This window comes from Sphaeramia orbicularis, chromosome 19 (assembly GCF_902148855.1).
Source record: "Sphaeramia orbicularis chromosome 19, fSphaOr1.1, whole genome shotgun sequence".
Taxonomy (NCBI): Eukaryota; Metazoa; Chordata; class Actinopteri; order Kurtiformes; family Apogonidae; genus Sphaeramia; species Sphaeramia orbicularis.
Genome location: NC_043975.1, coordinates 39,090,727 through 39,114,950, shown reverse-complemented (window position 1 = coordinate 39,114,950; position 24,224 = coordinate 39,090,727). Strand labels below are relative to the sequence as shown.

General features: G+C 36.2%; 2 protein-coding genes and 1 long non-coding RNA gene across 4 annotated transcripts in view; 2 read left to right on the top strand and 1 right to left on the bottom strand.

Annotated features, from left to right (window-relative positions):
- The first annotated feature begins 6,732 nt into the window (after positions 1-6,732).
- Positions 6,733-7,453, top strand: LOC115410791 (transmembrane protein 238-like). Its single transcript, XM_030122583.1, has one exon. The coding sequence runs from the start codon at positions 6,941-6,943 to the stop codon at positions 7,451-7,453; it is 513 nt and encodes a 170-aa protein (XP_029978443.1). The 5' UTR covers positions 6,733-6,940.
- Positions 6,851-20,532, bottom strand: LOC115410792 (uncharacterized). Its single transcript, XR_003934142.1, has 3 exons — positions 20,408-20,532; positions 12,144-12,147; positions 6,851-6,862 (listed from the first exon to the last, which is right to left on the bottom strand). It is a non-coding gene; the product is annotated as an uncharacterized LOC115410792 (long non-coding RNA).
- LOC115410790 (sorting nexin-29-like) overlaps positions 10,553-24,224 on the top strand; it is a 40,321-nt gene continuing 26,649 nt past the window's right edge. For both annotated transcript variants that reach the window (XM_030122581.1, XM_030122582.1), the window contains exons 1-8: positions 10,553-10,922; positions 12,336-12,400; positions 14,383-14,435; positions 14,826-14,950; positions 19,131-19,311; positions 20,876-20,946; positions 22,270-22,530; positions 23,255-23,657. In XM_030122581.1, coding sequence (XP_029978441.1) covers positions 10,916-10,922; positions 12,336-12,400; positions 14,383-14,435; positions 14,826-14,950; positions 19,131-19,311; positions 20,876-20,946; positions 22,270-22,530; positions 23,255-23,657 — 1,166 coding nt within the window. In that variant the 5' untranslated portion in view covers positions 10,553-10,915. The remainder of the gene's footprint in view (positions 10,923-12,335; positions 12,401-14,382; positions 14,436-14,825; positions 14,951-19,130; positions 19,312-20,875; positions 20,947-22,269; positions 22,531-23,254; positions 23,658-24,224) is intronic.

The window sequence follows — 24,224 nt, the reverse complement described above, 5'->3', positions numbered from 1 at the left end:
TTAGGACAATGTAGTTGAAGTTGAATATTATATTCATAATTATGTTTAATAGTGTATAAACACAGAAAAGTATAAACACAGAAAAATAAGAATTACTGTGTTTGCAATACCTTATACTGAGTCCATGGACTAAACAAACACTAGCTGTAATGATGGACTTGCATGATTTTTTTCTATCACTTGAAAGGGAGGGTCCCTGTATTCTGTTAGTTACAATCTGCAAATTTAACACCAGATGGCACCAGATACCAGATGCTGAATCTTCAATCCAGTTACCATTCTTAAGGGGTGAGAATGCAAACATGAAACATCCTCCAACAATGATTTCTTCTAAATCACAGTTAACCAAAGGACAAGAGTGTGTTGACCTTTAGATACTGGGATCCTCAAGGTTGGAGTAGATGTAGTGATAATGTTCCAAGGGTTTTTCTTTTGTGCTCAAATGTTCTTTTTTTCCCACATTCTGCTCTAAGTTCATTAAACAACTGACAACCTTCCTTTCACCTTCATAGAGATTAGCATTATACTTGACCATGTCCATTTTATACAAATATTTGAAAGCAGAGCGTATGCAAACATCCACCAAAACACTTAAACAAGTCACAACATACCATTATACAGGAAACATTAACAGCTAAGAGTTCATAAACTTACCCTACAGAAATACTGATCAATGAGTATTGTGTGTCACCTCCAAGTCAAATTAATTTATGTTTTTAGTTTTTAATATTGAATCTATTATTCTTCATTATTTTTATCTTTTCTGTTTGATCCATTGTCATTAGTGAAGTGTATCGGTGATAAATTATTACTAAATAAACTACAGCTGCAACATCTGCAAACTCTAAAATGTAGTTGGTTATATTTATCATTCTGGAAGACTGATTTCTATATATTCAGTATTTAAAAGGAAATGTGAAATGTTAAAATCCATCTACTACTGCGACCTTGATTCGTTAAAGTTGAATTTTTTACATAAATGGGAAAAATTTGAAGTGAATCGGTTAAGTTTTAACCAAGATATGAGTAAAAATTTAATGATAAAATGATCTGATAAACATTCTTCCACATGTTAACGAATGGGGATTTTTGGAAACCTTTGGTAATTTTTCCAGACTTTGCCATTTGCCTTTGAACAGAAGAACTTGTTTTAGTATTTTCAATTACTTTTTTTTTTTTTTTATACTTTTAAGTAAAGGATCTGAATACTTCTTCCATCTCTGACTGGTAATCTACTGTATGTTGTTGTATGTCATACAAATTGGCTACCTATTTGTGTGGTTGGATGTCTGAAGCACACCAGCCTTGAGAAGTGTTTGCACATGGTGGAGTGAACCATCAGAGCTGTCCATGCAGACCTGCCAGCTGTATCAGATGACATGCCCATTGTCAGTGGGATAATACTAGGGCTTGTACAGCTGCTGCTTTCATGCAGCAATGCTCTATGGGAAGAATTACATCCTCAATATGGCTTTACCCCTGGATGGTATCAATGCTAAACCATGATTCTACAAAAACAAACACTAAAACTAAAACCAATAGTGAAAAATTATTTAAGATAAGATAGATAAGATGAGACAAGTCTTTATTTATCCCACCATGGAGAAATTTCACAATTGGCAGCAGCAAGTTAATAAAATGCAGGGAAGACAGGCTGAAAATATACAGTGTGAAACATTAAATACAAACAGCAAAAAAAAAAAACAAAAAAAACTGCCATTTATACAAAAATGTATATAAATTTAGACTTAAACTTAAATAATATATACATATTTACAATATAGATGCACATTTAGAAAAAAAAAACATTTAGATTAAACAAAAACTACTGTGTGATGCAGCATGGGTGTACTTATAAAACATTTTAGAATGAATGTTAACAATCAGTATTAAAATATGCTGAGAATTCCCGTCATCAATCGGAAAAAATCATTAGCGAATGCAATCCAAACTGAACTTAAATAGCCATAACTGTTACACTCAGTTCTTTTGTTACAAGTACTACATTCTTTCTTTCCTCTTTTCACACTTTAATCAATGCAGTTTTCCTTTTATTTCTGAATGTGTGCTTGTTATGTTGATATTAAAAATGAAGCATAATGTACTAATCAGGGGATCTCAAATCTGTACTATGGTAAGGCTTTGCAGTAAAAAATATCTGAAACAAGTACTACATGAACATATAAATTCATTTTAGGATTTATTTCCACTTTGTTCCTCTGACCATCTTCTATTTCTACTAACTTACTGGTGCAGAAATCAATTAATGTCAATGCTAAAAAGGTCATGTAGCATAATAGCCCAAGTCTTTCTGTTTACTTAATCTTCATGATGTTACACTCTCTAATTGATGTTAAAGGTATGTATTGTACCGCTGCAATCAGTACATCATCAATCAGTTCGGACTCTAGCGCTAATAGATTTAGTCGTATTAACTTGTCCTCAGACTTTCTAAAGTTCAGACTCAGCTTTATTGTCATTCAATCATTAGGCATGATCAGAATGCAACACAGTTACCTAGGTCTCAATGTGCGCATGAATGAATAGAATAAAAAAATTAGATAAGAGCGAAGTAGAAAAGAATAATAACTACCATAAAAAACACTAAAATAATAAAATAAACCTCTGAATATGTGCAATATACAGCAGCAGCAGCTACAGCAACAGCTTAAGGTGGTGGTGCATGTACAGCAGCAACATTAGTTGCAGCAACAGTTAAAAACAATACAGATAAGGCTGCAAGTGGCAATAACTGGCGGTATAGATATGTATCTATAATTACCTCCGCCAAGGAGGTTATGTTTTTGCCAGGGTTTGTTTGTCTGTCTGTCTGTTTGTCTGTCCGTTAGTGTGCAACATAACTCAAAAAGTTATGGACAGATTTTGATGAAATTTTCAGGGTTTGTTGGAAATGGGATAAGGAAGAAATGATTAAATTTTGGTGGTGACTGGGGGTGGGGTGGGGTGGGGGCCCACGGGGGGGCCCAACGGACAGACAAACAGACAGACAGACAGACAAACAAACCCTGGCAAAAACATAACCTCCTTGGCGTGGGGGGGGGCCCACAGGGGGGGCCACTGATCAGCCTTGGCGGAGGTCTGCGCTCTCCGAGTGCTTCTAGTTGCTTATACATTCATTTTCTCAACCACTAAGTCCTTTTGAGGGTCGCAGGAATGCTGGAGCCAATGCTGGTTACCACTGGTTGAAGGTAAGTACACTGTGGATGAGTCACCAGTTCATCACAGGTCTGAAATACAGGGTGTCCATAAAGTCTCTTTACACTTTAACTAATTTATTACAAAAGCAAATGGATAGACAAATCTGTGGAAATTATTACAAAATGAAAAGTACAGTTTACAGTAAGTTTGAAGTTTTGTGCCTCATTTAATACACCTCTATATGGGTACCATTAGCTGCACGAAGCACATCAAGATGGTACTCAATTTCTTGCTGTGTTTGCTGTAGCATGGCCTCATCAATGTTGGCAATAGCATCAATGATCTTTTGCTCCAGGGAACTGGACCATCCCTTCCAATCCTCCAGTCTAGAGATGTTTGATTTAGGAACCCACCAACATGCACTCTATTGTGGTGATGCACCATCTTGCTGGAAAATGATGGTTGGTTGAGGGTCATCCCGTTGTGGTGCAATATTTCTTTATCTATTTTATTTTACCTTTCTTTTACCAGGAAGTCCCATTGAGATTAGACATCTCTTTTGCAGGGGAGACCTGGCCTAGGTAGCAGCCACATATTCAGTCAAAAGGTCAAGGTAAACATTTGCAGTAATTGATCTCTCATTGAAGAAAAATGGACCAATGATTTGATTGCACATGATCCCACAATGTGACTGAAAAATCTGCTAACCACATTAAACAATTTGATTAGTATATCTATATACTGTATATACATAAGAAATCACAAAAAATTAAATCATTCCAAAATGGCAGACTTTTTGCTGAGGTACCAAAATAATTTTGCATAGGTCTTGGGCTACTAGACGTGTGTACCAAATTTCATACATGTTTGGAAAACTTGCCTTCAGTTGAGGTGTTGCATTGAGAGGACACTAGCGATGGTCTTTTTTTGTTATTTACAAGTTACATTAAAAAGAACAATCACCAGGCCTGATATGTGTGCCAAATTTTGTGAGTTTTGGTGCTTGGTTGGTCCTCCAAATCTATCTATCATCTATTTTGGCAAAAGTTGGATAATAATAACCTTGATACAAAACTGAATAAAAATTTATTAAAGAGACAGGAACAGTATACTATAACCAGAAAGGGGAAGAAAAAAAAAAAACAAAAAATTGAAAACAAACAAACAAACAAACAAACAAACAACCCCCCCCCCCCCCGTAAACCTTATTTTCTTTAGACTTGGGGTGTCTAATGTTTTTTGTCTTTTTAATGAACTTTACATATTTTCTGTCTATTCTGGATGTATGTTTCTATACAGACCGTTATACCATTTTACATAAAATTGACATACTTTTACAGGACTTCAGGGACTCAGAGTACTGTATGTTATTTTGGAGATATAATGTAGCAACACCAGCCAATGAATAGTTATGATCTTTGGGTCAACAGCCGGAATGGGTCTATCTGTTCATCCGAGCCCCTCCCTCTGCTGTGTGGGTGTGGTAGGCCATCTGAAATTACAGTGTGTTAACAGTTTACTGGGCAGGAGAGTCAGCCATGCATCAGGTAGACACTCACCCTGTGAACACAGAGATGATCCTTCATATGTCAGCAGGCGGCTGTTTTATCATTGACTTCAGCAGAAACTCCATAAGTGGCTCTATTCATTGGACTAAATATGCAACCTGAGGTAGACTCAAACAAAGCTGTGGAGCAATGGATGTTTGGTGGCCAGCACTTCCATTATTCATGCGTTAAAGTCTTCAAATGGGAGAAGTGAAGCGGTAACAGGAATCGTTTTGTAAAGTGGTCATGGAGGCAACTGAAGAAGCTTTGTGTCCAGACTCCCACTCGGCTGTGGCTGGGCCTGCAGGCTGCACCTACTTCCACAAGCCCATCATCGCACTGGTGATGGGATCTGTCATGTGTGCTGTAGGCTCACTCCTCTTTCTGCTCCGGTCCTCTGGGGTGATGGACGAGTCCCGCTCTGTGGCCTCGGCCTGTCTGTCCATCGGGCTCATGTTCGTCGTGGTGGGACTGGTGTGGATTCCCATACTGAAGGAGAAGCAGAGACGGAAAAGATGCACCCTGGGAGTCTGAGGATGACATGGACGTTACTGAGTAAAAACTAATTTCCTATGAGTTGATGCCACTGTTTCCTTTTAATAATATCCAGTGCATTCTCTTACTGTCCTTACAAATGATAGTATTTGTCAGTTGTTGTTGTTTTTATGCTCAGTTAATGATTTTTTTTTTGTTTCTCAGAAAAGTCACGTTTTGTTAGTTTTATGTGTTTTGGATAGATGATAGACGGACGGACAGACAGACAGATAGCAGCACAAGAAGACAAAACAGACAAAACAAAACAGGCAGGTTAGTAACCAGATGACCATTAAGGTTAGTATATACTCTAAAAAAACTTGTGAGAAAACTTACTTTAAAAGTATTGCTGAAAAACTTACTCTAAAAAAAAACTTCATGTACAATACAGTAAACAAAACATATATTATATATGATATAACGACATTTGAATTTTGACTGTGCTTTTATGAACATATACATGATCAATAACTTAAAATTGAAAAACACCTGATTTTCACTGCATAATCCAAAACGGATGATAGGATGACATTGTAATAAATTGTGATTAAAAAAAATATTTGGAAGTCACCAGGGCCATCTTAACAGCAGTATGGGTGCCCGGGCAGAGCAGTGTACTGGAGATCCTACAATAACCACTCAGAAATTATTATTGGCTTGAAGTCAATGGTCTTCAGGATGTCATATTCCATACACATATAAGTGACAGCCAATTCAAACTATGCTGCCCCACTGTGTTACGAATTTGATTTTTTAAATAACTTTCAGTCTTGAAAAAGAGGGTTGTGTAGAGTTGGCCACCATCAGGCACATGCACACACACAATCTGAGTGCAATTTCAACATTCAGGAAAACAGATTTCAAATTGTCTGAAAATATTTTTCTGTACAAGTTCTAGTACTAAATACAAAACATGATTGAAAAATTTTAGTACAAAATAAAAAAAAATCTATAAAAAAGTTTGAAAAATTTTGGTAGAAAATAAAAAAAATTGTAAAACGATTAAAAATTTCAGTAGAAAATTATAAAATCTTTGTAAAATGATTGAAAAATTCTCGTACAAAATAATAAATCTAAATAAAATGATTCAGAGATTCTAGTCCAAAATAAAACAAATTTGTACAAAAATAATGGAAAAATTTGAGAAAAAAAAAAACAAAAAATAAAAATTGAAAAATGCAGAAGTTAAGCAGAACTTAAATTAGCAATTAGTGGAGTAACTACCTACACCTTTGACTGGTATGTATCATATATGATACAAGGTGCATTAAAAGGTTAACATACACAGATTAGCATGGGGCCCCTATGCTCGAGGGCCCACAAGCAAGTGTCCATCAGGCCCTTGCATTAAGACGGCCCTGGAGATGACCACAAAAATAGTTCTAGGTCTTCAAGAGTTAAATGATAACCACAATTATCAACCAGAAACAGGCCTTTTTTTGTACTTTCTTGAATTACTAATATCTTTTTTTCAGTGTGTAACTAATTGTAATTTGTAACTGGGTACCATAACTATTACATACCTGGTTCCTCCCCAACACTGCTGCTGATAACCACTTGTGTACATTAGACTTTGATCAGTGTCATACAGATTGTGTCATGTTTTTGCCCACTACTGTTGACTGACACACAACCAGCACCTGCTGCTTTAACTGGAATTACAGCCACATCTGAGGATTAAGAAACAGCTTTCTGTTGGTATGTCCTCCACTACCACCATGTCAACGTCTGTACAGGTGGAGCCGGTCATGGAGAGGGCTTATGGAGGGGTTGGCCGCTGCAAGTGCTCGTTTTGGTTCGCAGTGGCTCATGACATCCTTGGTGTATTCATCATGATGGTGGGGGTATTTGGAGGGCTAGTTATTCATGACTTGTTCATCTATGCCGGGGCCATCGTTATCTTCCTCAGTCTGATCTGGTGGGTGTTCTGGTACTCTGGGAACATTGACGTCCCTCCTGAAGAGCTGGAAGACGACGTGGGCATGATGAAACTGAAGAACCGTGGACTGAGTAAGGTCGTGAGGCAGGTGTCAGACCGCATTTCGAGTGGGATCAGGGACTCTTTCAGAAAGTCCAGCAGGTCCAACACCAGACGTTCAACCAGTGGACAGCAGCTGCGCACAGACGTGCACCTTTCCACCATCTTTGACAACACCATTACCTCTTCTTCCACCTCATCGAAAGAACTAGTGAGAGAGACACTGTCAATATAAATGAACTCATCACAGACTGCAAACAACACAGAGGGACACAGCACATGGATTTTTGTGTTTGTGTATTTTGTTTGTCAGTTTATTTTTTTTAAAAGGATTTTGTGTTTGCTCTGCTAACATGCACTTGTAATGATTAGACAGCACTGGAGTCTTATCTGAATAAGATCCACATGTTCTTATCTGACAGATAAGATGTAAACTTTGCACACAGCACTGCAAATGGAAGTGGTTTAGAGAATACAGCTCTGTGTTATCAGTGATATCTTACCCATGGGCAGATTTCACAGAGTAGAGATGTCATGACTGTAGATAGAGGAGTAGATTAAAAAAACAAAAAACAAAAACATCACAAGTGACTGAATACAATTGAATACAAAAAACTATTAGAACACTTACAGAGGCAAATGTTGCCTTTATTTATGTATGTTTAAGGAGAAATTTCAATTCCTACAACTGTTTTTCCTCATTTACAGGGTGGGGAAGCAAAATTTACAATATTTTGAGGCAGGGATTGAAAGACAGTGTATGACCAATTAGTTTATTGAAAGTCATGAGACTTTATTTGCCACAAGAAAATTTACATAATAGAAAATGTTTTTATTCTATGTGTCCTCCTTTCTCAATAACTGCCTTCACACACTTCCTGAAACTTGCGCAAGTGTTCCTCAAATATTCGGGTGACAACTTCTCCCATTCTTCTTTAATAGTATCTTCCAGACTTTCTCGTAATACTTTTGCTCATAGTCATTCTCTTCTTTCCATTATAAACAGTCTTTATGGACACTCCAACTATTTTGAAATCTCCTTTGGTGTGACGAGTGAATTCAGCAAATCACACACTCTTTGACATTTGCTTTCCTGATTACTCATATGGGCAAAAGTTTCTGAAAAGGTATGGATAACAGTGTTAGGTATGATTATGACATCAATATATGTTTGGTTTCAAAACAATTGACGTAGTGCCTGATGAGAAAAAACAACTAAATATTCATTGTAAATTTTGCTTCCCCACTCTGTATATCATTAAGATGACATTAAAAAAGCCTAATTCAGGCCAAATCAACAGCATATAAACATTATTTATTGTTTTAATGTGCTTGTTTCTGTCAGCATTGTTTTATCCAAGTCTTATTGAAATTCCTTCAAAAGTCTTCAAGTTTTATATTACTGAATTACCTCAATTGTCTTTCTTTTTGTTTCATAAATAATTGTACATGAAGCTTCTATATTCAGAGATTAAATAAAAGCTGTATGATAACAGAAATCATATTGACTATCAAGAGCCATCAAAATTTTTAGTGTACAGATATACAGAAGAACACATTGTATTTTTTTTTACAAGATGCTAAATGTTCAACTGTACAACAGCTTTTAAGATGAAAAAGTTGGCATCAAAACTGTTGCATCTGTGGAACAAAATCATCTGCACTGAAGCTTTTTAAAGGCTATATAAAACAACAATAAACAGGCATTATTGTTTTTTAATGTAATGAAAAAATCCATGGAGCATCCAGAAATGCAGGCTAATATTAAAAATTAGAAACTCAAACTACAGCCATAAAGAACAATAACAGGTTTAACATTCACTTATGGAATTGTTTAAAAACATTAAACCTTAGCATTAAATCCATATAAAGTAAGGCACAAACCCCGGACTCTCTGTGTAACCGATAAACACTTCAACACTAAGCTATTCAAAAGACACTGAAAAAATTTTGACAAATAAAGTAAGTGTAACTTTTCGTGTTGAAACTGTACACTGAACATTAAGTTTCTAAGTGACATAAGGAAGAGATGAGACCCTGGATGTATGAATTACACATCCTCGACTTCCTGCACTGACTTGTGGGGATTCAAATCTGTTTCCTTTGTGACAAACTGACTTCACCCTTGGGTAAACATGACTTCCACTCCTCATTTCTAATGCTGATGTAATGACCACCGATGTGCAAAACAGGGATACTTTTGACTTTTTACATTTACAATGCTAACAAGACTCAAAATAGATAAGATAATAGATAAGAGAATTTGTGAATTACAAGTATACAGTTTAATATTTTAAAATGCTTCATAATTTTTTTACTTGACATATGCAACATTTGGGCAAAACCAGTCCCATAAATATAAGATCTGCATGTCTATTAAGTATAAAATAAACCCTCACCTGCCCCAAATTAAAATGCGTCGACTCTTGAAAACGAAGTTGAGCAAAACAAATTGACTAATCAACATTAAACCAAATGTTATGCTCTTAAGGGTCTTTAACCAATGAAGACCCAAACATCAACCACTGAACAAAACCATCTACTGATCTAAAATGTTTGATTCTGTTGATGCATTAATCCTATCAATACATATAAATAATTGTTGTAAAATACAGTTTGTCATCTTTTCATGGTCATCAGATATGACCCATTTGGACATTCAGATTCTTCGTAGTGAAAGTGTAAACACCATCATTGTCTACAAGAATGATTCACCAGTAAAACCCATGGAGTTTGATTAGTGACACTGGACGGAGACACTTGGTTTATGTTCAGTTAATGATAGATTTTGTTGAAAAAGTAATCCTTTTCTTCAGTTTTCTCTGTTTCTGATATAATAACCATCAACATTAATCTGAGTTTTTTATGAAAATCTACATGATCAGTAAATTAAATATAGGAAAATACATGATTTTCACTGAAAAATGCAAAATATAGTGGATAATGTCATAATAAATGGTGAATAAATCACTTAAGAAAGGTGAAATAGAGAGAAAAATTCATTTAGAACCGACACAAAAGTAGCACTGGGTCTTTTTGGGTTAAGACCACATGTCTTTTTCCAGTCATTTAAAGGGATACAAGAATATTTTCAAGTTACAAAATTACAAAACAACTGGTACAACAAATATAAATATAAGTATATAAGTATATATTTTATTAGGCATTTTTTTTTTTTTGCTTTACAGGAGCGGTTCTACAAAAGACTACAAATCCCAGTAGGACCCTCCAGTCATATGACAACAGTGTGTTTTGTCACGTGACCTTGACAGCGCTCAGTCAATAGTCGCTTTCTGTTTTTCGCAGTGTCACAGGCTTTAAACTCCAAAACACTTTGTACACACGCGAAACACTCCAACACACTTTTAGACAGCGAACTCCATGGCTTCTAAACAACACTCCGGCTTGTGTACCGTTCAGTTTATCCGCTTCTCGGGATTTTTACAACTCCTAGATGTCAGAGTGTGGTAGTGTCCCAGCTCCAGCGGCTACCCTCGGCAGGCCTCTCTGCACGCCGAGGGAGCATCAGTCCTCACACGCGTTTGGGTGGGTCCAGCTCGGTCACAGAGGCAGCATGGGCCCGGTGTCCTGCTAGCTTCTGCTGCCAGTGACTAAGAACCTACACAAAGGAATGAACTACTCAAGACCTAACCTGTTTTAGCTTGGATGGTAGTGCTAACGGAGTTGGGCTGTCAGAATGAACGGTGAGTTTATTCTGATTGTTTTTTTTTTTTTTTTATTAACCATCTGGTTCTAGAAGTACAAAATGTGAACTCATGCACACAAGAAGAGGGGGTTGTTAATAGCTTCACTGTCTAGACAATAAGTAAGAGATTTGTGCTGATTTGATAAAAGCTGAGGACACTGCAGGTACTTCCCTAATGTTGTCACCAGCAAATGGAGTCTGATCTGTGAGGTCTTGTTGAATATCTGGAAGGACTTTCACTGTAGGCAAAATCAAACTCATTCTTCATTTATATTTAGTCTTTACTTGATCAGGATGTCTTGCAGAGATGAGAATACATTTTGACAATCATTATTATGTTTTATTTAACATGTGCACATAGAAATACCATTAGTAGTTGCAAGAGTTACATAAAATGCTGGTAGACCTTTAAAGTCTCTTAGTCGAATGACATTTTTCTAGTAGGACTGGCAACAAAGATATCACAATAAAAATGTGTCCCAAAAATGTCAAATCATTAATTCTTTCAATTATAAGATATGTAAGAGGATGAAAACATTGCAAAAAAAAAAAAATGCAACAAGATGTGAGCGTTACATCAAGACAAAATAAGACATTGAAATATTCATTCAATGTTCTTATTCAACGAGATGAAAAAAAACGTAAAGGGGGGTTAGTTATTATTATAAACCCTTTTTTTGTGGATAGAATCAAACCAAATAGCAAGACATTTCAGATATTCAGAGGTAGAACTTGCAATTACAAGCATTCATTATAGGAAACATGAAATGTTTGTTTCACAGCAAGATGTACAAGCAACATTATGTAAAACAACTAAATGTTGAAACATTTTTCAAGTGTTTTTTCTGATGATGTTAACAAAATTAACTTTAAATGCAAAACATAATGGTATACCATAATAGTGATGTTTATTATGATCTTCTGTTGCGTATCACTGTACACTGTGGTAGGGGCTGTCCAGGAGATGTGGTGGTAGCAGCATGAGTTTTGGTGTATGGTGGACTGTGTAGCCTAATGGTGTTACTACTATCCGAAGGAGAAGCAAGTTTTTGTTTAGCCAAGATCTGCTACGGGTTTTATGACTTAATTTACCCTCTAAACAAATTCCTGTGTCACATTTAGTGTTTCTCATGCTTGTGTGTTACAATAATGTATTTGTTTTACCACAATAGGTTCATGTATGCTATCTTATTCAAGACCGATTCTTGTTCCTTCAAACCTCCCTCTGAGCTGTTCTACTGTGTTGGTGTCAGAATTTACACTTGGTTAATATTTACATACACTACACTTCAGAAAGGCGACAGGTTGCATTTGAGGCAGCTTACTGTAGGTCAGAAATAAATGGAGCAATTGAATCCTTCATTAGAATGAGTTCATCTCATATGTGTTTTGTGTGTCTTCATTTGTGTAGGCACTCAGCAGACTGATACAAAGAGACAGCATCTCCTGGAGAGGCTTCTGGACGCTGTCAAACAGGTGAGTACTGAACTGGACTCATCTCTCATCTGTATGTTTTTGTTTTCATTTTGGAGATGACAGCTACACACAGCCTGGTCCAAAAAAGTCACCACCTGGATTTAACTCAACAAATAGTTCAGATTCTTCCATTGGGTAATTACTGCAGGGATTAATGGGTGATTCTCCAACTACTGGCAAATTTGGGTTGGAAAATGTTTAGAAAATCAAACACATATTTTTAGAAATATTTTTATGTGTTTTGCTTCTCCATAATGTGTAGAAAGACATTCTGATAATGGTGTTAATGAAACTAATTAAGTATTGTATAATTTTTTTGTCATTTTAGCCCAACATTCAGAATATATGAGGCTTTGAATGTCCAAAATCTGACTCAGGGACAAAGGAAATATAGCAAAAATCACTTATACCCCCCCCCCCCCCACACACACACACACACACACATTTTATATGATAAAAATGATAATTTATATATCATCTAATTTTTGTTTGTTCATCTTGTTGTCAATTAAATATGACAAGAATAAAAAAGATGTGTGTTTTGAGTTTTTTTTTTCTTCTGCCTGAGACACAGCATCTTCGATAGTTAGAGAATCATCCTAATATGTTTCAGCTGCAACAAGTTCTTTAATTCTAACTGATGCAGCGGGTAGCTTCTCATTTCTTGGAAAAAGGTCATGTGGTCTGATGTGTGATGGGAGCCTCAGGTTGAGAAGAAAGGTGGATGAAGTGATTACCCATCATGCCTAGTGCCTTCAGTACAAGCCTGTAGGAGCAGTGTTATGACCGGGGTTGATTCAGTTGGTCAAGTCTAGGTCCAGCAACGCTATGTGTCCATAAAATGAGGTCAGCTGAACCTAATTATACTGAATGATCAGGTCTGAACATTAGCGTTTTTTTTTTCTTCACAGATGACAGTCATATTCCATGATGACAATACCAGGTTTCATCAGAATCAGATAATTTAGACATCATCACATGTCCAGACCTGAACCTCACTGAGAATCTTGGGGTGTGATGGAAAATACTTAACACAGTAGTATGGCTCTGTATCACCATTTCAAGATTTTGGTGAAAAATTAATGCAATGAAGTAAAAGTTGAAATTGAACTTATACCATGGTGAATACATGCTGTAATCACAGCTGAAGGCAAGGCATTCCATCAAAATACTGTGTGCTTGATCAGAAATCTGTACACCAACCAAGCAAGTAGACCCAAATCCCAAAGCTGTCCACATTTAGCCAAAGACCTCAGCTATAACAAAGGTTTGTGGTGTGTGATTGTGTTTTAGTTCCTTCCATTACATTTAGAATATATACCGGGAGTAGTAAAAGTGGGCACAGATGCAAATATGATGGATGGATATCTCGTACACGAAAGCTGGTATAAAATAATGATATTGTTTTTTTTGTGTGATTTTAAGAAGTATTGTAGTGGGTATTTTTTGCACATGGTGAGGAACAATGTTTTTCAGTTACATTTTCCATTACATATTTAAAGAGAAACAGGGAAGTGCACTCTATGTCCTCGGGCTAAAGAGGAGGTGTATACAGTGATTTAACAGGAAGTTAATTTTAGAATGATAGTCTACATTCTACAACGGAGTATATTACTGCCATCAAGCTTTTATTCAGGTGAAGATATTGATGAAGTCAGAGTTCACTTTTAGCTGCATGTTTTCTGATTCTAAAGTGAAATCATGGCTCCATGTCATTTCTTCAATTTGTATTATTATAGTTCATAGTATCATATTTACATAGTTAAGACTCCAAAGAGCTGTAAACAAGTGAACACTTGTGGGACGTTTGTTTTATACACAAATCCAGCATAGTTCGCCATCAGTACAGCTACAATTCAGCTAACAAAATTTTGGAAAATGTGCTGACTGTGTGCTGGGATAAGACCTGAACAAAACAAGCTAAGAGTGAAGAAGGAAGTCCTTTATAGGCAGTTATTATCACTGTACTCATATCTTTGCAGTGCCAAATCCGCTTTGGAGGAAGAAAGGAGATTGCCACAGACTCAGACAGCAGGTAAGACAAAATGTGTGTTTTCAGAAGAAGTTTTAAAAATATATAGTATTCTGCTCTATCGGTTATTTGTATCTATTTGTGTATGGGTTGTGTGTAGTTCCTGGTGACTTGACGCTGACTCTTAACTGTTATTTGCTTTGGCAGTACGCCCAGTTTTGCAGCTTTCTTGCACCCTAAAATTACTCAAATAAATCACCTAGAATTTTTACATTTTTTGGATGGAAACTCTATGGTATTTTTCATCATATCTTCTTCATATCAGTTGGTAACTCCATATATTGGAACGATACAAGTCATGCAGCACTCTACCTGAACTGTTTATATTGACCAATAAATGAAAAACCATTTCTCTCTCCTGACAGTGTGCTGCTGTTGCATTTTTCTTTGCAGGGTCATCTGTCTGTGCGCTCAGTTTGAAGCGGTGCTGCAGCACGGCCTGAGGAAGAGTCGAGGTCTGGCCCTCACGGCTGCTGCTCTTAAACAGGCAGCAGGTTTCAGCACCAAAACTGAAGCAGGTACAGTGTTACAGTTTGGGAAGTTTCCTCATTGAAATATCTAAAAATAAGGCTGGTGTTATGTATTTTGCAGTTATGCGCTTACAATATTCAACAATGCTCCAATAAACATATTTGACACATTTATACATTACTGTCCGAAGGCCCTGGGTCAACATTAGGTTTGTTGGTTTAGTAAAGTTCTAATGACCTAATGTTCTGATGACTTTAGCCTCATAGCATAATTGCCTAATTCATACACAAATGGACAACAGTATGTGAAAACATTGAACTCAGGTATTTCTTTTCTAAGAGGGGTCTGGGCTACAATACAGTTATGACAAATGTCATAATATACTTTTATATTGTGATAAATATCATATTGATTATTATTATTGATGTTTATATGTCAAATCACCATTGACAGGATATCTTACAGCTGTAGCCATGAAGTATCCCAGTATTTTTGTCCACATAATTTAGAAACATCAATATTTCCTTAAAGTTTAATGGGAGATTTTTCTTCCTAAGTGAGATGTGAAGAAAGTAGTGGTCCGTTGTGGTAGAAAATTGTTATTTAGTCAGAGCATGAAAACTATTTTAGAAATTTAGAGGTAGAACATTTAAGATCATAGTCGTGGATACAAAAAAAAATCAGTGTTGAAAGAAATTAAGTAAAAACCATCTCTGAGGCATTTTGGAAGCAAAGATAACAATTTAACCCAAACTAGCCAATGCAATGCAATGACATTTATTCCAATATAAAACTATATTATTACATTTGTCATTGTTTTGTAGCTCAGACGCCTGTTAGAAAAGAAACACCTGAATTCAATGTGTCCCAATACTTGTGTCCCTTTGTGCATGAGTGAGGCAATTATACTCTGAGGCTAACAATATGCATTTCACAGTCTCTGTATTATACTCAGCTGTCAACTGGAGTTCTTCATCTGTCTATGATATGTCAACATTTCAATGATCAGTGTGTGATATTTAGTGACATCTAGAAGTGAAGTTGCAGACTGAAAAGATTTGATGATTACCATTCACTATATTGTAATTCTAGCAGCCTGACTGGACACCAACTCATTTACTTGTTGCCTGTCTTTTCAGGCTATAGAAAATCCAACCCACGATGTAGAGTTTGGCTGATTGGATGGGTATGGGGGTTATAAATTCAAGATTGGCCACTGTGATTATTGATCACATCTGTCTATATATTTAGTGTTGATATTTGGACTGAGAAAAAAAGCTGTAGAAAAAGGGGTGTATTTTCAAATTCTGGCATTTTCCTCTTGATTTTGACTCCTTAAGCTTTAGCTCTGATCCACACTTAACCTAGTAGAGGTATTGTAATGCTGGATGTCACCTGCTGTAAAATATGGGGGAAAAAATGACCAACCCTCTCTGTAGATTTAAATGGCTGATTCTAACATGATTAAACGCAGTGATTCTTATTTACATCTGACTGTGCAATAAAGAAAACATTTATATAAAATATATTTAAATATTATTTTGATATTCTTGAAATTGGATCCTTTGAAATTCCTCTTATTTTTCACACACTGGGACCTTCACCTCACATGACTGATCAGCTGACTGATCCCCAGTGTCTTCCTTAATCGAACCATGGAGTATGAAGCACTTAGTGTAGATTGATGACTGATGTGTGGACCCAATTATTCCATGGCCTCAAACATGAAAAAGCACCAGAGCTGGTTATAACAACTGGGTTGTTATTATAGAGTGCAGCTGCAACTAGAGCTGTTGTGGTGCAGAATTTTCCCCTGTGGTCTTTTTGGAGGGGTTAATATGACAACATTACTGTAATGTTCATATTACTGTGGCCCATCATAGGCTGATAACGTCCACCAAAGTTTCATGTTGAACTGAAAATATTTTTACACTTAGGATACTTTTAGTATTCCATAATTCTAATCTGAACTTTCTGAATGTGTGAGTGCTGGCAAACTCTAAACAATCAAACAAAAATATATTGTAGTTGAGGTTCATTCACATTACGTTTCGTGACATCCTCTATATTCAGATTATGTTATTTCATTCTAATGAAAGTAACATCCACAAGTACTGTTAAATGCAAAAGTTATTAACAAGGACCAAATGACACACATTAAATAACATAACATGGTGCAAACTTTTAATACCCCTCAGCCAAATGTAGTGTAAGATTCTGTTGAAAGTTACTGCCCTATAATTTAAATTACACTGTCTTTGTGTAAAACTTATTACATACATATTTATATTTGAATGTACTCACAAGGCCATTTGACCTTGAAAAAGTAGGTCAAGGTGACCTATTTTCAATAGGCTTCTGCTCCATGCCAAGATGCACAGTATGAATGTGGAGCAGATATGTAAATGGGTTCTTCAGATAATGTGATTATGTCATTGAATGGACAGACGGACAGACACTAAAACGATTACAATACCCCTCGGCCAAGGGGTAAAAATGAATTTTTGTTTTAATACAAATACTTGTAAATAAGTAGGCCAAAATATATATGAAAGAGGACTAACAGTTTCAGATATTTTAATTGTAGAAACATTAGAATTTATAGTTTCAATGCTCTCAAAAAAAGAAAAATTTATTTTGTGTTATAGCTGAGCCTTTTCTTACTTTTTCTTAATACTATGCAGAATTTCCATGACAAAAAGCTTCAGGATTCAGTCATATTTGTGGCCATCAGTATTTATTGAGACCATTCCACTGGCTGAGAGACATTAGTTTCACATTACACAGAATTGTTTCCGCTGTGTAATATTGAATAATCCAGCAGCCATTAATTCCAGATTGAAGAGAAATGCATGGCTTCTGTAACAACTACCACCACCTACCCATTAGCATATGTGGCATTATCCTTTACTTCACAGTCAATTAGAAGAAAGGATTGTGGCTGAACTCGTGGATTTGGGGCTCCCTAATGAAGCCGGGCCCTCTGACAAAGGCAGAAATAGCAGCTGTATTTTTAACACACAGAATTAAGGTTACATGCTAATTGTATGCAAAAGAGTAAGGCAACACACAATTGTATTCATTATAACACCTCAGTACTTTACATTAAAGTAGAGTTACAGAAGTTTTTTGGCTTTGTAGGAAAATTATAATTCATGAGTTGACAGGTCAGAGGTCAAAAAGGAAAGAACGAGCAGATATTTGTTAATTAGTGACTGAAGTTGTGCTGAATCTGATGTATGCAAAAGTAATTGTTATCATGGCTTTGTTGACCTTTTGAAGGCATTGTGTCTCACTCTCTCTGCCTCCTCTGTCTCTCAACTATCTATGTTTTCATCCTTCTCTTTTTGTTTGCATATTCCATTTGCCTATAAAAAAAAAACCCTGAATGAAAAAGTTCAAATTGTAAAAAACCCTTAAATATTGCAAAAGTTTTTATGCTCGGAGAAATGAAAGTCTTGGTTCAAAGCAAATAGATTTTGCAAATAATTCTGTGAATGTGCATATGTGGACCAATAAGCAGACTGCAACATGCACTACATTAATGGAAATGGTAGCAAGATACCTCCATGTACGAAAGACTGTGACAAACCTGCCAAGATTTTGAGACAATGTTGTAAGATCCTGACTTGCAGTTTTTTTTTTTGAAAAAACTTAAGGTTTTTTGAGAAAAAACATCTGAGGTTTATCAGCTCCTCAATTAGCTCAGGATAGAATTTTATTGTATAAAATCATCTGAGGTTTATCAGCTCCTCAATTAGCTCAGGATAGAATTTTATTGTATAAAATACAATATCTAACTGGAAAAGTTTAAAATCATATTTGCATATCAGTAGTGGAAAGAAATGTGCATAAATTCCTGTATTCTTTTGTTAATTTTTCTAAAAATGTGGTTAAATGAATCTGACTACTGTCCTCCCATCTTTTCTTTCCTATGTTAAAATTTTTTATTCCATGCGACCATTTTCATTCCTCTAACTTTTTATGTCCCATTTTCCAACTATACTTTCACATTTCTCTCCCTTGTCTCACCTGTTTGTTCAGCAATAAACAGAAAATGAAAATGCTGACATGTGCCCATGTGACAAATAACAGTAATACTGTGAATATAGAAAGAGAGAAATTAGAGAGGAGAAGGAAACCATGCAAAAAAATGAAAGGGCACAGAAGCAAAGCAAAGATTAAACAAAATAAGCCCTAACTTCTATCTTTTTATCCCTCTGCCAGAGTTGACGTTCTGGTTCTATGTGAAGGAGCACCTGAACCGACATGAGCTCCAGCGGTTCTACTCCCTTCGTCACATCTCTTCAGAGCTTGGTCGAGGTCGTGCCTGGCTGCGCTGCGCCCTCAATGAGCACTCACTGGAGCGCTACCTGCACACGCTGCTGGCTGACCGGCCTCGCCTGGGGTTAGCCTTTTTTCTCCATGTCTATGTAATATACACTTCTAGAGCAGGGGTTTCAAACTCATTTTAATTCAGGGGCCTCATACAGCTCAATTTGATCTCAAGTGGGCTGGACCAGTAAAATAATAGCATAACAGCCTATAAATGATGAGAACTCCAAATATTTCTCTTTAAGTGTAAAAAAAGTTCAATTCAATTATGAAAAGGTTTATATTTCCAAACTATCCTTTCACAAAGAAATGTGAATAACCTCAAAAAACTTCTCAAGAAAAATAAGTGCAGTTTTAACAGTATAATATCTCAACTTATCATTTATACATGTGGATTACAGATCAGATCTACAAAGGCACAAAACATTTAGTAACAGGCAAAATATTGTTAAAATTTTGGAGTTTGGACCTTTAAGTTTGGAACTAAAATAAATTTGACACCCTTGACTGTTAATATCTTCTGTAATTTTTGCACTTCTCAAATTCATCCTGCGGGCCACATTGGAACCTTTGGCAGGCTGGTTTTGGCCCATGGACCATATGTTTGACACCTCGGCTCTAGAGCTTGTGCGACTGGACTCAGTAAACCTGAATTTTCATATATTTAATGTAGTAGTGATATAATGTATATAATGAAGTATATTCATTTTTTGTCCATATAGGGCTAAGGAATCAAAATATAAAATTTGCAATATGGCCAATATAGATACAGATAAGATCCCATTTTATTACCAGGTCATGTATAAAACTAATTTGAAAGGGTTGACATACATTATCTTTACACTGTAATACACAGCATCAACATTGCAAAAGCTGCAGTTTTTGACAAACCTGCATCATACTAGCCCACTATAATTGAAGTGTTGTAGGGCTACAGGCCTCCGCTTACAAATCATAATCTCCAAATGTGAGAAACATTCATGTTTGGTTCATATTAATGAATATGAATGAAATTAATGAAATGACTATTAGAACATCTCTCAAATAAGTAAATAAAGAGTTCAAAAAGTTGAAATCTGTACCTAGACCCTTTTTTTGTTTAATTTTCATATGTTCAGTCTCAGAATTATTGATTATTTTGACTTTGACCTTTGTTGAAACTGGATAACTGGAGGATTCTGTTGGGTGCTGTAAATTGGCTCAAGAGTCTGGTCTCGACCAGCTTTATATGTGAAGTGCCATGAGGTAACTTTGCTATGATTTGGCGCTATATAAATAAAATTTGATTGATTAATTGGTAACTGAATAGAATGTCAAAAACTGGCTGATAAATCAGTTGTAGGCTTCCCCCTTCTCCAAACTATTGTTATATTGACTGTAAAAAATCCACTATCAGTCTACCCCCAGTACAGATTCCAGCATCTTCAGCATTTTAAAATGTTTTTCCAGTGAAAAGTAAATATAACAATTATTAAACAGTTGCAATACTGCAATATGATTTTTGCATTTTGTTTAGCCCTAATTGTTCAATAATTTGCTGCACTAACATCCAAGAATGTATTTGAAATCAGCTGGTATTTCCTCAGGTAAGCAGGGATTTCTCTGAATTCATTTGACTCTATCTCTCTGATATCTAGAACATATTATGAAGACTGGGCTTTTATCCTGGATGAAGAGAGAGCAAGCATGCTCCCTACTATGGCTGCAGGTATTTATTTAGCAAAGACAACGTAGTCAACACTTACAAGACAACCGTGAACACTGACACTATATTCTCAACTGTCGCTGAATCACAACCTCTGTCCTTTGTTATGCTTTTATGCACATAGTGTACGGTTTGCATCCATAAAACCACAAAACATTATAGCTATATTAATGAAATACTTGCAGTAAAAGACATTCTACAGTCAGCTAAATGGTTACAATCTATTCAAATCCAAAAGTTGGAAAGTACAGGTACAGTTACTGTAAACTCAGATTCTGAAGAATAAGGTCCTTACCTTCATTTTAATGCATTTTAGGGGAATTATCACAGATAATGCAAAGATGGTCCCTTGTGTAAATAAGTAACAACATGAATGATGAGAGGAGACATAAGATGAAAACACACCTTTAAGACAAACCTATGACTATACAAATGATTGTTCTTTGTTTAGTTCCTTTGTAAAGAAAACACGAGCTCTAATTGAATAAGACACTAAATAACTGACAAAACAGACATTGGTACTTTTCACTTGAATACTTTAAGTACATGTCAGAACATGTACATTTTCACTTTTACTTCAGTAAAGAAGTTGAGTTAGGGCTTCTATTTTTAACAGTATTTTATTTATTTGAAATTTTTTTTATTAGAAGTATCTATACTTCTAATGCATAATGAAAGTGTGTACTTTTGCCACCTTTGCTCAAACATTGTAGTACAGTAATAAAGTCAGTATTAGCCATGCTAATAATACCTAATAGTATATATTAGTAGTATATGTTGCCTGAGCATGCATGCAGTTTATAGTGTTACCAAAAGAAGTTATAAAAAAAAAGTTTCCTCAAATTGTCTATAAGCAAAGAGGTGAGAGATATTATTTTACTTGATTTTTAAAAATTATTTATTACGTTTTTTTTTTTTCTATTAATACAAGATGTAAATGCACTGTTTACTCTTGTAATGCATTTAAATGGTGAAAGTATTCAATTAGCTGACTGCGTTTTGTTGGTTTAGCATGGCACAGTGAGAATGGAATTATAACTTTATTATAATGACTGTGCTCTAACATTTGAAGTATTGATGAACAAACCTGAAATGGGCATAAACCCTAAAATATTAAGATTATATACCACTGAACTTATGTTACAGTTTTCCTTCTCTTTTCATACACTTTCAGAAAGACTTTCAGCTGAAAGATTTCATCTGAGGTTTTCCCTCTGGCTGCTTTTCACAGAAATGCTTACCAAACAGTTTGCCAAGGTTCAAAAGCTTCATATAATTTAACAAGGCTGGTGTGGAATAGAGAACATTTAAACCCTGCGCTTTCAGGTTTGAATTCCATCCTGTTTGCCATCAACATCGACAACAGTGACCTGAATGGCGGGGTAACTCGAGGTGGAGGCCCATCGGTGTCCCACCTCCTCAAGGAATCCACGCAGGGCATCGGCAGCCTGTGGAAGGAGTCGACTCAGGGGGTCAGCAGCCTCCTGCGAGAAATCAGCACCGCCACAGCTGTGGTACCAGGCTTCACCCCTAGAGTGGATGGAGCCTCTGATCCGCTACCTGTACTTCCACGCAGCACCTCTGCTGGTAGGCCACAAAGTTTAATGTCACAGTTCTTTTGTCTGTTTCTGAAGACATTTTTGTTAATTCGAGTCTATAGAGAAACTGTATTTATGCCATCAGTTCTTTTACATCTGCAATTGCTGTAATCTTGTAATGTAAAAGAACTGATGGCACTATATATCTTTAATGTATGTTCATCCCTAGTAGTTTGTATTTGCTGTCAGTAAATTTTTATGTCACAGAGGTCCAAAGATCCAGCATCAACAATGAGACAACATATGGTAGGATTTGAACATGTACAAGTAATGCAGATAATCTTGTAGGTGCAGCATAAGGCATCCACAGAGTTGAGCTTAGGGATAATTTAATGTCCATATTACCAGGGATGTTTGACCCCTTTTAGTCCTCTGCCCACCTGTCTGTCCAATCAAGACTGCTCCATGGTTTTCTTTCCATATGTTTAACTGACGGGGATGAATTAGGTTTAAAAACAACTTTCCCCCAGACTGACTGCATCTAAGTTGATTTCCATGAGTATCCATTAAAATATTTTACTGCACTGCAAGACATTAATGGGTTGAGTTGAAATAAACAAAATATGCTGATGTCACCATTTCTGACTCTGAGCTATGAACTTTGGAAGAGAATTAGTCGACAAAGGTAAAAAGTTCTGATTTCATCTGACTTTGACTCTATTAAAGTTGAAATTAAGGTTTTTGTTCAGTCTTTTTCATCATTGTCGTCCCAGACTCAGGTCTGAGGAAAGAGCGCCGGAGGAAAAAGAAAATCACCAACATCATTTCCTTTGATGATGATCTGGATGGAGGGGCAGAGGATGAGGAAGAGGGAGAGGATGACTCGCACAAGATGGGGATGGTGAGGAAGAGTCACACGGCCCCAGCTCAGAGCAGCGTGGAGGAGGGAATCGACCCTTTAGAACCGGTGTTCTCAGCGTCACCAGCCCAGAATGGCCTGGCTGAGCAGGGCATCGTCAGCTGGGTGGGGTCTCCACACCCATCTCGTACAACTCCAACAACTTCACCTCCACTGCCAGACAGTAAGAGTATAGACAACGAGGAGGAGGAGGAAGAGGAGGAGATGTACAAACCCAGAGCACAAACCCAAGAGGAGGAGAGGATCAGCTCAGATCAGTGAGTCACATGACTTCAAAACAAAAACCCAAAGACATAGCTCTGAGTTAGGTCACAAATGCTGCTGAGTGTAAAAATATTTCCAATCGCAATGTTTTGATTGACTCTACTTTATTGTCTAATTTTGAAATGGTAGGCTGCTATAGGCAGCTAATCAGTAGAATTCAGCAACCTCTCTCCTCTCCATGAATAAAAGTATTGTCTAATCTGAGAACAAAAGCATAAGCAGCCGGAGGCAATAGAAAAGACATCCGCTATTGTAAATAAATCCTGCTGGAACAGTCATTGGTTGGTTTGTATTCATTATCTAAAATACGGTATGAATTTCATATTATTTCATTATTTATTAAATCAACCTAAATAAAAAATAGCCTACAAACACTCAAGTTTGGGTGAAAATCTTTTGATTTAAAAGTTTCAGGCAAAAAAAGCAATAAGTTGAAAATATTTTTGTGTAGACTTGAGTATGAAGAGTTTTTTTTTTCTTTCAGATTGATTACTTATAGGCCCTAGGACCTCATTTAAGTCTGATAATGGAGAGATCTGTTTTCCTCTATTTCTAAATCA

Coding starts and splice junctions, on each gene's coding strand:
- LOC115410791 (XM_030122583.1), top strand. CDS start 6,941: ATGTCCTCCACTACCACCATGTCAACGTCTGTACAGGTGGAGCCGGTC.